Genomic DNA, 13,986 nt, shown 5'->3' with positions numbered 1-13,986 from the left:
GCTGCAAAACACTGGTTTTCAACATTGCCACCACCATTATTGTTAGCATTTTCACCAGTGATGAGCAAGAGCCTGTAGGCTGCACTTCTAAAAATCTACACCAGTGGAGGTGACCCACTGTTGCTGTCACCACTGCTGAAATGTGCTGTCCTCTGCCTTGCTGTGCTCACATATACTGTTTGGCCTCCATAAACATCCAGCAAGCATCAATAAATGTCAGTAGGTGTAGTTCTTTCTGCTTGGAGGAATTCATTGACACATCTTTGCTTCATAAACACTTCCATGTCAGACGCCATTTTGTCAGACTGTCCCTCTGCTGCCATCTGTTGCATGGCAACAAAATGTAACGGAATGTTGTTGGAAAGGTTCAGCCTCTGCTGCCACATGCTGCCAACATCCACCTCTGATGTCATGACCATCATAATAAAATAGGAGGCATTACTTTCAGAGCTTCTACTGAAGTAAGTAAAAGTTTCAACTGAAGGCCAAATTTAACTTAAATGTTTTTTCTAACGTTATCCTGAACTTCATGTTTCATCCCTCAATTAATAGTCTCCTCTTAGGAGTAAGTATTTCAGAAAGCCTGTTACACAAAAAGAGTTGGTTTAGTTTCTCAAAGAATCTTTATGATAGTTCAGGGTTTTTTTTGTGTGTCTTGACATCATCAAGATTGAGAAGTAAACCAAGTGTGTGAAATAAAATAAAAACATGCCATTGTCAAGAATGTTGAATTGTATCTCTCTTAGAGTATCTTTCAAAAAGCACAGGTGTGTGCATTTTTGCTTTTGCTGTAGTTTCAGAATTTTGAATATTTATCTGAATCCATTTGCATTTTTGTCAGTTTCTGTAATAGCATTGCTTTTTTTAATTAATTTTTTAAAAGATCATAGAATCATAGAATTGCTCAGGTTGGAAAAGACCTTCAAGATCATCAGGTCCAACCACAACCTAACCATACTACCCTAACTCTAACAGCCCACCGCTAAATCATGTCCCTGAGCAAAACATCCAAGTGGTTTTTAAACACATTCAGGGATGGTGACTCAACCACCTCCCTGGGGAGTCTATTCCAGTGCTTAACAACCCTTTCTGTAAAGAAGTTTTTCCTGATAACCAACCTAAACCTCCCCTGGTGCAACTTGAGGCCATTTCCCCTTGTCCTGTCACCTGTCACCAGTGAGAAGAGACCAGCCCTGCTCTCAGTGCAGTCACCTTTCAGGTATTTGAAGAGAGCAAGAAGGTCTCCCCTCAGCGTCCTCTTCCCCAGACTAAACAGCCCCAGTTCCTTTAGTCGCTCCTCGTAGGGCATATTCTCCAAGCCCTTCACAAGCCTTGTTGCCCTTCTTTGGACTTGCCCCAGCACCTCCATGTCCTTTCTGTATTGAGGTGCCCAAAACGGAACACAGTACTCGAGGTGGGGCCTCACCAGTGCCGAGTACAGGGGCAGGATGACTTCCCTAGTCCTGCTCACCGCACCATTCCCGATACAAGCCAGGATGCCATTGGCCTTCTTGGCTACCTGGGCACACCGCTGGCTCATATTCAGCCGACTGTCCATTAGCACACCAAGGTCCCTTTCCATCAGGCAGCTTTCCAGCCACTCCTCCCCAAGCCTGTAGTGTTGCCTGGGGTTGTTGTGACCAAAGTGCAGGACCCGACACTTGGCTCTACTGAAGCTCATATGGTTTACCTTGGCCCATCAATCCAGTCGATCCAGGAGCCTTTGTTGTACCTTTCTACCCTCCGGCAGATCAACACTCCCTCCCAACTCGGTGTCATCTGCAAACTTACAGAGAGTCTTACACTCAGTCCCCTCATCAAGGTCATTGATAAAGATGTTGAATAGGAGTGGCCCCAGTAATGAGCCTAAAATGGCTTAGACAATACTGTTTAATGATATGTCATTATTAAAATGTCACAGGTCTATGTGTTTTCAAAAAGCTAACATTGTAATAGCTTTTGGCTATCTGTGAGTAACTTAATGTAGTATTGATAATTGCTGACTTTTTCAGAGTATATGATATGTCTGATATATTCTGGTTTCATGGTTGGACTAGGTGATCTTGTAGGTCTTTTCCAACCTAGCTCATTCTATGATTCTATGATTCATTAAAATTTTATTTTTGATTATTTGAAGACTTCGTTTAGAGGAAGAAAATAGATTAAATATATCATCTTTTTAATAGGAAAAAGATTAAAATCAAGCTCTTGTTTCTGTGCCTTCCTCGGGAAATGTAAATTCTCTTGAGTAAAGTGTATTGATTTTACTTCAGTTATGTTACTGTTTCACAGAAAGGATAGTAGAGATTCTCTTTTTCTTCTTTGACTTGTGTCTGAACCCTTCTTCTTAATCTCGCAGCGTATTTAATATGAAGAACCTCCTCTCCCTCCTATAAATTGGAGCGAGGCAGTCTGTTTCTATTAGGTCACAAGCTAAAAAAAACCAATTTAGTATATTTTACAGTTTTCACATAGGAATACTCTTTAGGTGTCTAGGTTTATAAAGGAACTAGAGGTAGCCAGTCTTTGCTAAACAAGCCAAGTTTCCTAAAAGTAGACTTAAGGACTGAATACTGTCATTCCTTCTTGGATGTTTTATGTGTTTCTTTCATATCTGAGTTTAGCATCTATATATTTCTAAGTGTGATTTTAGATGCTCACTGTTGAGAAGTGGTAAAAGAAATAACCAAATAACCAGATTTCCACTTAACAAGCAACATGAGATTTGAATCATTTTTCAGGGAGCCATGCTGAGTGGGCATATGCAAGTACATGCAGCCTGGGAAACAAGCAAGAGGAGCTCTGTGTACAGCGGTTAAACTAATGTTTAAATAACTGAGATGTTTTGAGATTCTATGTGTGGCTAGAACTATGATATGGATAATAGATATTAGCTCATTAGAAAGGCAGTCTAGAAGAGGAGGTGAGGTTGTCATTTATAAGAATTAGCAACTCAGGCTACAGAGTATTGGAGAGGACAGCCCACAGAATTCGGGAGAGCAGAGTTTGATGCAGGTGATACCTGACTGATGTCACTCTGGGAAGATCTCTATCATTGTGGAGACTGAGGAAAGTCTGATTACTGGAGGAAGATGAAAAGGATGGTTTACAGATTTACCAGTTTACCAGCCTTTTGGTCCTTTGGAAATGTATGGAACAAATGCCATTGGCAGCCATTTGGGGCACATGAAGAAAGAGACTGGGAATAGCCGGTATAGATTTATCAAAAGATATTTGTGCCTGATCAACCTGGATTACCTTCTGTGATGAACCAACCGGATTGTGGATAAGGGGAATGCAATGAATCCTTTATACTGACCTCCTCAACCTGGAGAAGGGAAGGCTTAGAGGAAGCCTACTGGCAGATCATAGAATCACAGTGTGGCTTGTGTTGGAAGGGACCTTTAAGATTGTCTATTTCTAACCCCCCCGGGGGTTGCTACAGATGTCCAATACCTGTGATGTCAGAAAGAGGGAGTGAGGCAGGTTCTACTAAGGCACACAGCAGGCGGATGAGTTTGTAAATGGAAATATAGGAAGTTAGAACTTGGTATAAGGAAAAAAAATTGATGAAGGTAAGCATTAGAATGTTTTAACCAGCGATATTGTAGAACTTCCATCCTTGGAGGTTTTCAAGGTCCAACTGAACAGACTGGTCTGCAGTCAGTGTTTATCCTGCTTTCAGTAGGAAGATCGACTTGAGGACCCCAGGAGATCCTTTCCAACAGGAATGATTGTGTGATGTTGTGATTTAATACTTTGATCATAAACCAAGAAAAATAAATGTCTGCTCCTATTCAGGAAGGTCATAACTGAAATCCAGGGGATACTCCCCGGACTAAATTATTTGGAATATTTTACTCGAGTCTGACCTAGCTCATTGCCAGAAAACAGACATTAGTAATTAAGGGCAGGGCCAGGAATGTCTGAACCAGAAATCTGATTAATGCAGTATTTGAAATTTTATACTAATCAGAATATCAGTTACTATAAACTTAAATTACAATTGCATAAAATGTAACACTTTTGGTCTTTGGAAACTTGTTTGTCTAGTTACAATAGGAACACATACTATGCAATATATTTATGTTCTATGAGATTTTACAGTAAATCTCACAGTAATTCAGAATGTAGAACTGCAGGAGTATTTCCCTAAGTTACACAACTAAAAACAAGAAAGACTTACTGTAAAATCTGTGTGTCCGTGGCTTGCTTTTTCTGGACTGTAGGAGATGCTTCCTTCTATCTGGGATTTTACTGAAGTTAAGTAACAAACCCTTTTTCTTCAGAAACCAAAGAAGTACTCTTTCTGTATTTTAAAATAAAAAAGATTAGCTCTGCTTTTTCAATTTACTTCTTGTTGTCTCTTGTGAAGGTGTAACTTGTATATTGTCTTTTTTTTCCTACATGCTTAGGTTATTTAGGAATTTGTTATATGTATTTGAATGTGTAGCAAATAACCAATGACTTAAATCGCAAAATTGACATTTTGATAGCAATTCACTATGTGCAAGGGAAATGTTGGAGTTAATTGTAGATGCAGTTTGCATTCTGGCTTGGGCAGTATGATCTAAGTGTCAAGTGTTCTATTTCATTTCTTGACCCTTTCTTCTTTTGAACAACAATGTCAAGAGAAGCTTATTTTATCTTGCAGATCATCAGCTGAACAAGTCTTTACAAAGCCTTGCTGTCTTCTTGACATTATCCCAAACTTCTTGAATTGATGCTTAGATTCCCAAGCTGATCGTCATTCTGTCTTCTGATCTACACAATTCTTGTCACCTTTCTAATGGAACAAATACAATAGCTTGATGAAAAGATTATTGTGTCTTGGTTGATCTACAAGTTCTGTTAATTTGTTAGACTTGCCCATCAATCATATTTTTCATCAGCTGTCCTCAGATTTTCAAACATAAGTTCTGTTTTTGAGGATGCTAGGGGATCAGTATCATTCAATATCAAATCTCTAATGCATTTACTTCTTCACAAAAAGAGCAGAGGATATAATTTGCATTATTTTCTTCTGCAGATATTACTTGAGGTCTCTAGAAGCTACTCTCTCTCTATACTGTCATCTCCTAACTTTCATGGTAGAAATTGATCTTCATTCAGCGTTGTCTTCAGCTCATTGTTTTGAATTATAGAATCAAATAGTGTCATTGTGCTCTTAGTATCTGTTGTAGTTTCCATTGAAATAAATAGGAAACATTACTTTTGGAGCAACTTACATACTTACAAGAGACATTCTTGTCTTTGATATCCCCTATTAGATTCAATTCCAGTTTGCTTTTGGCTTTCCTAATTTCAGACAACATTGGTGTATTCCTTCCAGGTTATCTGTCCTTGATTCTGTCGTCTGTATGCTTCCTTCTCATGCTTTACGCTTGCATGGTCAGCCTTACTAGTGATAACTGAGGCAAAGGTGGTATTAAGTACCTCAGCCTTTTCTTTGTACTGTCCAGCTTAACCATCATTTTCTTCTGACAGCCTTTCTGGGTTTATTTTCTTGTGTGCTGTTTCTCCTTGGCATTCCCTTGGTATTAAGTCCCATTATCTTGATTATGTGGGGAAGTGCCAAAACATTGGTAGCATAAGAAGCCCTGGCACAGCTGTAGCTCTATTCCTAAAAAGTAATTATATATATAGTATTTTAGAAACCTGATGGCAGTCAGAGGAGGCTTCCTGAACCAAATGTACTTTGCCATTTACCATGTCACACAGTTTTGCTAGCAAAATGGTTATTAATGCTAAGAACACTTAGTTAACAGATTGTTTAATGATTTCTGCTTGTTACTTATATCTTTTCTCAGTTAACATCCTCATTGGAGAGTCTCTATATCCTGCAGAATATATGAGCAGATACAAACTGTAGTTGTTTTTTCACACAGTATTAATGTCTTAAATGTAACAAATTTTCAGTATGTAGTGCAAGTGCTTGAAGAGTTGTTGCAGTTGCTTGGGGGACTACAATTGTCATAGTTTTTGGTATGTACAGGTACTCGCATACTATTTCCTTTACATAATTTTTCACATGTAGTAATTCGTAATGCCTCCCAGAAGACTGGTCCATTGACAGTCATTCAGCTCTGGCTTAGCCCAGTTTTAAGTAAGCAGTAAGTGTCTTCACCACCATAATAGGAAGTTGCTCATGAAAATTCACTCAGTAGCTCGCTCCATTATTCACTTCAAAGAGTTCTGTCATTGTGTACTCCAGGTAGCAATGATATTTTCTTGTATAAAATATAGTCTCTCCTTGGTTCCTGTGGTGAGCTTAAAGTTGTGCATACTATGTGTTCTGTTGGTAACGTAATGGAATCTGAAATGTTTTTTTCTTCCAGAAACAGTATTTGTTCTTATATTGTTAGGCTTCCAGATGCTTCTTTCACTAGCATCCTGACAATATGATCAAAGTGAAGATACTGTAGACCTGAAGGCAATCGGTATCTTACTTTAGGAAAGCTCACATTATTTAATCAAGCAATCTTTATCTTATATACAATAGCACACTCTAGTGTGTATATAATTAGACATTATGGATTTATTCTCATGTTTAACTTGCTTTTTCTTTGATTCAGTTCTGTTGTGTTCAAAAGATTATTTTTTTCCCTATACTTGAGCTATTGAATAAAGACTGGTATATTAACAGAACCATTATGACACTAAATATTATTTGTTAGTTTTGAAATTGATGCTTTGGAAGGAAAAAAAAGAGTTGATAACTTATGTGGAAAGGGAAAAGACGTAATGGAGTAATTGAGTCTAATATGATGATTCTTAATGATTTAATAGTATAAAAAAGAATTGTGTGTCGAAGATGGAAAAACACCTTCTAATTTGTTTGCATCTAGGGCCTATAGTTTGTCATTTTAAATTTCAACAGAATTTAGGAGGAGAGACTATCACTTTTTTTATATTGACTTGGACTTCCAAATAGTTCTGGAGATACATAGCCTTACAGGAGCTAAGCAGTCAGCATGAACTCAGAAAATTGGCTTCCACATAGAATCATTATGATTGGAAAAGACCAATAAGATCATCTAGTACAATCATCAACCCCTCACCACTATGCCCACTAAATCACATCACTCAGTGCAACATCTATGCATTTCTTGAAAATCTCCGAGGATAGTGACTCCACTGCTTCCCTGTGCAGCCTGTTCCAATGCATTACTACTATATCTGAGAAGAAATTTTTCCTAATAACCTGAACCTCCTCTGGTGCAGCTTAAGGCCATTGCCTCTTGTCCTAATGCTAGTTACCTAGTAGAAGAGACTGACCCCCCACCTCACTACAAACTCCTTTCAGGTAGTTGTAGAGAGCAGTAAGGTCTCCCCTGAGCCTCTTCTTCTTCGGACTAAACAATCCCTCAGCTTCCCCTCATGAGACTTGTGAGATCTTTCACCAGCTTTGCTGCCCTTCTTGGGGCATGCTCCAAAGCTTCCATTTCTTTTATAGTGAGAGGCCCCAAACTGAACACAGCACTCAAGATGCTGCCTCACCAAGGCTGAGTACAGAGGGTCAATCACCTCCCTAGTCCTGCTGACTAGTTTATTTCTGATATAAGCCAGGATGCCACTGTTCATCTGACTGTCAGCTAACATCCCCAGATCCTTTTTCAACTCACAGTTTTTCAGCCACTCTGCCCCAAGCCTGTAGCAATGCACAGGCTGTTGTGACCAAAGTGCCAGATGTAGCACTTGGTCTTGTCAAGCCTCATGCAATTGGCCTCATCCCCTGGATCCAGACCATCCAGATCCCTCTGTAGGGCCTTCCTACCCTCAGGCAGATCAACACATCCTCCCAACTTGTTGTCATCTGTAAACTTTATGAGGGCTGCACTCAATCCCCTCCTTCAGATCATCAATAAAGATGTTAAACAGGACTTGCCCCAGCACTCCCCCCTGAGGTACACCTCTAGAGACCAGTTGCCAGCTCGATTTAACTGCATTCACCACCAGTCTCTGGGCCTGGCCGTCCAGCATGTTTTTTACCCAGCAAAGAATACCCCGTCCAAGTCATGTGCTGCCAGCATCTCCAGGAGAATGCTGTGGGATACACTGACAAATGTTACACTAAAGTCTAGGCAGACTATGTCCCCAGTCTTTCCCTCATCCACTAGGTGGGACACCTCGTCATAGAAGGAGATCAGTGTACTTGTAATAAATAATACTCTTTCCTTCTCTCTTCAAACTGTCATAGACATTGGTTGATACATCTGAAAGTAGCAAAGCTGATTCCTTACTATTAGTTCTTTCCTAGTAACTATTTTCCTTTACTTCACGGAGTAGTTGAAGAAAGTCAGTACTCTTAAAATGTGTTAAACGGGATCTCCATGTTCATAGGTACACCTTGGCATTGCTGCTGTAGTTTGTTTTGTTACTTCCCATTTGGCATGTGACTTTGGACATGTTTCAAATTCTGGAAAACTTGAGAAAATTATTATAAGATGACACAATTTGTTTTTTGCTTTGCATCTTGATTTGCCTGGCAGTGCTAGTGAGGGAACCTGTATTTATGATGGGAGCAGCCATAAAGGTGACCTGGCCCTGGAAACACAACAGGCAGGAATTATCTGCTAAAACACTGGCAAGAGAAAATACTGTCCAGGTTGAGGACTGCTAGGTTGGGAACTCGACCTGTGAACCGGGAGCATTCTTGAAGGGTACAGATGGCGTCCTGAAAATGCCATCAGAAGGGAGAGCACCAAGGAACTTTTACAGCAACTTAGCCATCTGAAAAGCAGTAAGTAGTCTGGGACCAATAAAATCTTGTTGGAGAATAGGAAACCTCAGGTGAAACAAATTAGCAGCATCTGTTGTCTACTCTAAGAGGCAGTGTCCTATGCCCTCTTACATCTCACTGATGTAAAAAGTATTCTTTTTCTTTCCAAACTGTAGCCTTTCTTTCTGAGAATTCCCCATACTGCACAAACTTTTCTTTCCTACAAGATTTCCTGGACAAATTGAGCCTTTGTTATGGAGGCGTATGTGACTGCAAACTCTGTGGTGCAGCTGGTCTTCAAAGTCCGACTTTGTTATTTATTTGGTGTCACTCCTGAGCCCATTTTCAGGTGTCAGTTTCTTCTGAGATAGTTTTTCATACTTACACTATTTTGAGGTCAGTTTTCTTAGTTAGGCCCCTTTGAAGTTGGTTTTGACACTGCACTCTAAATATGTCACTTTGTTGGTGAACACACTTGATCTACTGTGTCTTACTGTTAAAGTATTTCAGACAGATCTTCAGTTGAAATCTTACTGTTTTATCTCTTCTAGTTTGAAGGTCTTTTTCAATATAGAATGCTTTCTCTTATTCTTTTTTCCTGTTAGAACAAGTATTGAAAGTGAAACTCCTCATTCTGTAGATTTTTTTTAAAAAATCCTTGTTGTGCTATTTTAATAGCTACTGCTTTCTTATTTTTTTTGTTCACTTTTCACGGTGAACTTATTTAAATTTGACTTGCAGAATTAAACATTAGATCATATTTTTCCCCTTTATACCAATTCTGTAGGACTGTGCTGTTAAAATATGACTAGCTCAGCCCTTTCTACGTAAAACATCTGAGATGAGCTAGTTTATGATGTCTGTATGTCAGTGCAATTAAACAGATGTGCACAGATGTTGCTGTATATTGTTATTGGAAGTAGGAGTTTATTTACACTTCAAAATATTTCCATCTTCAGTTTTTCTGCTTCATTTCAGTTGTTCTTGCAGGGCTTTGCAAAAAGAAATTCTATTCAAGTTAATCTGAATCTAATTATATTTGGGCCAATAATTAGTATGTATAACCATGATTTCAGACTCTTTTTGCTAGGATGGAACCAAATGGCTTAGCAGAATTTTCTAATCAAATTTAATGGAGTTATAGACTGATTGTTTTTAATGGTAGTGTAAGACTTTCATAATTGAACATGCTTTGTTTTATTTATTTATTGATTGATTGATTATACAGCTCTTACAAAACAGAATTTGTCCAGGTTTCAGCTGAAACAGTGTTAATAGCACACTGGTGTTTTGGTTGCTGAGTGATGGGAGTGTGCCCAGGAGTGGGCAATGTTGCTTGGTGGAACAGCAGCCTGCAGAAAACTGGCAGCAGGCAGCAAGACTGCTGGCCTGAGTTAGGCAAGAGATTATTCCATACCATGTGACATCATGCAGAAATGCTATCAAAATTGTGGGGAATTTGTTGGGGGGTGGGCTGCTGCTCGGGGTTTGACTGGACATTGGTCAGTGGGTGGTGAGACATTGCTTTGCAAGTCGGCTGTTGGTTGGCAGACAGTTGTTTTGTTAGCAGGGCATCAGTCAGCAGGTGATGAGTAATTGCGTTGTGGATGTGTGTGTGTATATAGTTATTGTTTTGTTTTTGTTTTCATTTTTCTTTTCTGTCTTAATAAATAGTTTTTATTGCCACTCATGAGTTCTATTTTGTTTCCAGTTCTCTTCCCCATCTTACCTGGAGAAGTGTGAGCAAATGGCTGTGCGGTGTTTACCTGCCTGCAAGGTTAAACGACAACAAAATTGTATTATTTTCAACTTGAATTCCTCCAAAAACAGTAGACATGCAGTGCAAGTTCTGTATGGGCTTGACCTGTAATTGTTGCAAGATAAGATTTGTTACGTCCTTCCGTTTCATGCATGAGTTTTCCAAGATGATTTAATACATTTGTGATCTGCTGTACTAGCTGATTTAAGAGCAGATCACTGAAACTGATAATGAGGGAGGAGGGGAAAGTTTTTCATATTTTTACCAAATGATGATTTGAAAAGATGATGCTACTTGTTGGTAAGTGTGAAATGCTAATGAGAGTCTAATGAAGTATTCACGTTGCAGACATATTGTAAACCACATGCAAGTCTTTTTGTGTGAAGGCAAAAGAAAAATCAATGTTTCTGTATGTTAGAAAAAGATAGAGTGATATGAGGAAAAGGTTTTGCTGTTCTACGAAAGCTGAATCTGATAATAAAAGAGTTTAAATCGTTTGATGACATAGTCAGTAAATAAAATTTCAGCAATGTTTTCAAGTTACAGTTGTGTTTTTATTTACTAACAGCACTTCAGAAGTCCAGCCATCCACAAGTGCATCAAGAAATCAGAAAAACAAAATTAAAAAAACAAAACAAAGAACCATTCAGAATGATCTGGAGGGTACTAGAGTAAAATTAATAAAATAAGTTTAACTTTAGGAACAACTTGAATTTTGAGTACGTATAAAATATCCAAAAATCCAAGAGGCATATAGTTTTTCATGAAAGATAGCAAAAATGAGAAAAATAGTTGTCAGCTACTCTCTTAATTAATACTATGTGCTTATATTGTATATAATCTTTCCATGTTTTTGTATAGGAAAAGCATAAGCAGGAGTTAGAAGATATGAGAAAAGCTGGACACGAAGCCTTGAGTATTATTGTTGAAGAGTTCAAGGTAAATGAGTTGTTAAGATAGCACTTTTTCCAGTGTCATATTATATAATAAATATGCACTACAGATGGTCTTCTTTAATACTTAGTTGCTCAGCCTCTTTCATTATAAAACTGTTTTGTTGGTTGCTTTCAGTTTAGACTGCCTGGCCTGAAATTTTACATGACATGTTTTCTCACTCTAAACTTTAGATAAAGGGGAAACTTCAGATAAAGTACATTGGCCATTTTTCAATACTGAAAGTTAAGTCTGGAATGAAACAAAAATGCTTAGTCAATTGTGTTAAACTTTAATTTTGATTATTTAGCGTGCATCTACATTTTGGACCTCCTTGGCCTTGACAAACTACAAACTGTAGCTTCTCAGAGCACTTGAGCAGGTTTTTTTAATTTTATTTATTTATGTTCACAGCACTAAGAGGAGGAGTTTGGGATAAAATAAGGCTGAATCTGTAACTCCTTTCAAGTTCTTCCTATTTGTGCTGAGCCAGAAAGATACAGGAACAGGAATTATTGTGCAGGATAAATCTGTATCTTTTGTACTGCTATGAAAACATACTAATAAGAAATGCACAGAACTAAGGATTCTAATTAGACTTAATAGAGGCAAAGAAGATCAGACTGGAAAAAACTGATTGTAGGAAATGGAAAACAGAGCTGTTGCTGAGAAGAAGGAAAACATGAGACAGCTGTCAGCAGGGAACACCAAGCTGATAATGTTGTTAGTTAGGTTTGGTTTCGAACTAGCAAAGTAAGAAGGATAGGATTGAGGCTGAGTCATTTTATTGAAGTAGTAAGCTGAAAGCTTGAGTCTAGGGCCTGCTGGTCAAGAAACCTGCTGTGTTGCTAGGGAGGTTAGGCCAACTTGTTTGTTCAGGTATAGATTGAAGTCAAGGGCTTAAAACTTGACTAAGCTGTAGTGTTAAGTAGTTAAGAAGACTATGCCAAGTTGAAAATGAATTATAGATCAATCAAACTTATTAAAACAATATCAGTGTAAATGATATTTCTTTTTCAGTTTTCTCTGTCAAAGTTTTTTGTCCAGTTCAGTCATGGTAAGAAATGTAATATGATACTGGGAAGAAGGAAATTGAAAAAGCCAAGAATACACTGGCCTGATGACTTGGAGCTGTGGTGGTGTTTTTGTTTTCAGGAGTCTGAGGAAAGATGTTACTATTCTTATTTTGATATAGCTAATAACACTTTGATGATTAATTATATAAGCCTTGTAAATTCTGCCTTTGATTACTAGAGAGCCATCAGTTCAAATAGTGATTATATACTTAGGATCATAACAATTTCTGTAGCAAATGCAGTCCATTCTTAAGTTAGCAGATGGTTTTCTGTTTGAATTTTAAGGAAACTGCTTTAAGAAGTTGCTCAAGTTATGACCTTTAAGCCTTGGGCGTCCAACCTTTTGGCTTACCTGGGCTGCATATAAAATATATAATGTAGTTTTGTTACTTGTATACATTAACTTACTTTATTTTTTAATATTTTTTTATTGCAAGAAAGTCCAAAATTTAACAAAAAGAAGATGGTGATATTTTTAGCAGTCTTGAAATTTAGTCTCAAATTCTTTTATGAAAACAGAAAGCAAGGCTGAATATTTTTCACTGTACCCAAGACTTGAGTTTAGCCAATGTATCAAAATGCATAAAGTTATTTGCTATAACATGAGTTAGCACTGCGCTGTGCCCTTGCCACGTCCTCTGTACTATATATTTTATGAGGACTGCTCTGAATATAGTGCCTGCTATTTTATGATGTTGACCCACAGTGTCAGAGGCAGATGTTGTTAATATGGCATTAGAGGTTGAACCTTCCCACCAATATTTCTTAACATTTTATTGTTGTGCAACAGATGGCAGCAGAGGGGCAGTCTGACAAAATGGCATTTGACATGGAAGTGCATCTGAAGCAAAGGTGTGGAATTGAATTCCTCCATGTGGAAAAAATTGCACCCATTGACATTCACTGATGCATGCTGAACGTTTATGGAGACTAAACAGTGGATATGAACACACTGAGGTGGTGGGTGGTGCCTTTCAGCAGTGACAACAGCGGGTCACTTCTGTTTCATATTTTTATGAGCACAGCATGCAGGCTCATGTTCATTGCTGGTGAAAATTTGTAGCTAATGGTGATAACTATGATGAAAAATAGTATTTTGTAGCTGGGAATTTACTCTATTTAATAGAGTTATTGTGTTCTTTGTATCTGTTGTTGTTTCCATGGAAACAATTAGGAGGCATTCCTTTCAGAGCAGCCTTTGTGGCCAAGGGAAGCCTAAAGGTTCGACTCCCGTAGACTAGTTGATTAATGATCCTTAAAATCTGAAGTCAGCACTTTCTCTAGAAAGTGTTACAAGATGACCATTGCTACACAGGATCAAGGAAGTTCATTACACAGTATGTAGAAGTAGAAATGAATTACCAAGGGCATCTGTATTGAAAGCCTACCCTTTGACATCATGCTACAGATATAATAGGCTACATTCTGCTGTGCTCATTCCAAGAGCTGTTGAAAGACTGCTTCAAGAATACCAGCTTGTTGCTAGGTCACCGGCT

At 38.2% G+C, this 13,986-nt stretch overlaps 1 protein-coding gene across 14 annotated transcripts in view; it reads left to right on the top strand.

Moving 5' to 3' along the window:
- Nucleotides 1-13,986, top strand: part of LOC110390642 (coiled-coil domain-containing protein 91-like) — a 79,921-nt gene that overhangs the window by 44,107 nt on the left and 21,828 nt on the right. For 10 of the 14 annotated variants that reach the window (XR_002433799.1, XR_002433798.1, XR_002433804.1 and 7 more), the window contains exons 10-11: nucleotides 10,434-10,499; nucleotides 11,343-11,420. Coding sequence is in view for 7 of the 14 variants with exons in the window: in XM_021382037.1 (XP_021237712.1) it covers nucleotides 10,434-10,499; nucleotides 11,343-11,420 (144 nt within the window). In the remaining 7 variants the exon portion in view is untranslated. Of the gene's footprint in view, nucleotides 1-10,433; nucleotides 10,500-11,342; nucleotides 11,421-13,280; nucleotides 13,343-13,986 lie in introns of all 14 variants that reach the window. The other 4 variants (XR_002433802.1, XR_002433800.1, XR_002433801.1 and 1 more) reach the window with 1 other exon arrangement.

Source organism: Numida meleagris, unplaced genomic scaffold (genome assembly GCF_002078875.1).
Source record: "Numida meleagris isolate 19003 breed g44 Domestic line unplaced genomic scaffold, NumMel1.0 unplaced_Scaffold165, whole genome shotgun sequence".
Classification (NCBI taxonomy): Eukaryota; Metazoa; Chordata; class Aves; order Galliformes; family Numididae; genus Numida; species Numida meleagris.
This window is presented reverse-complemented; position numbering and strand designations above follow the sequence as displayed.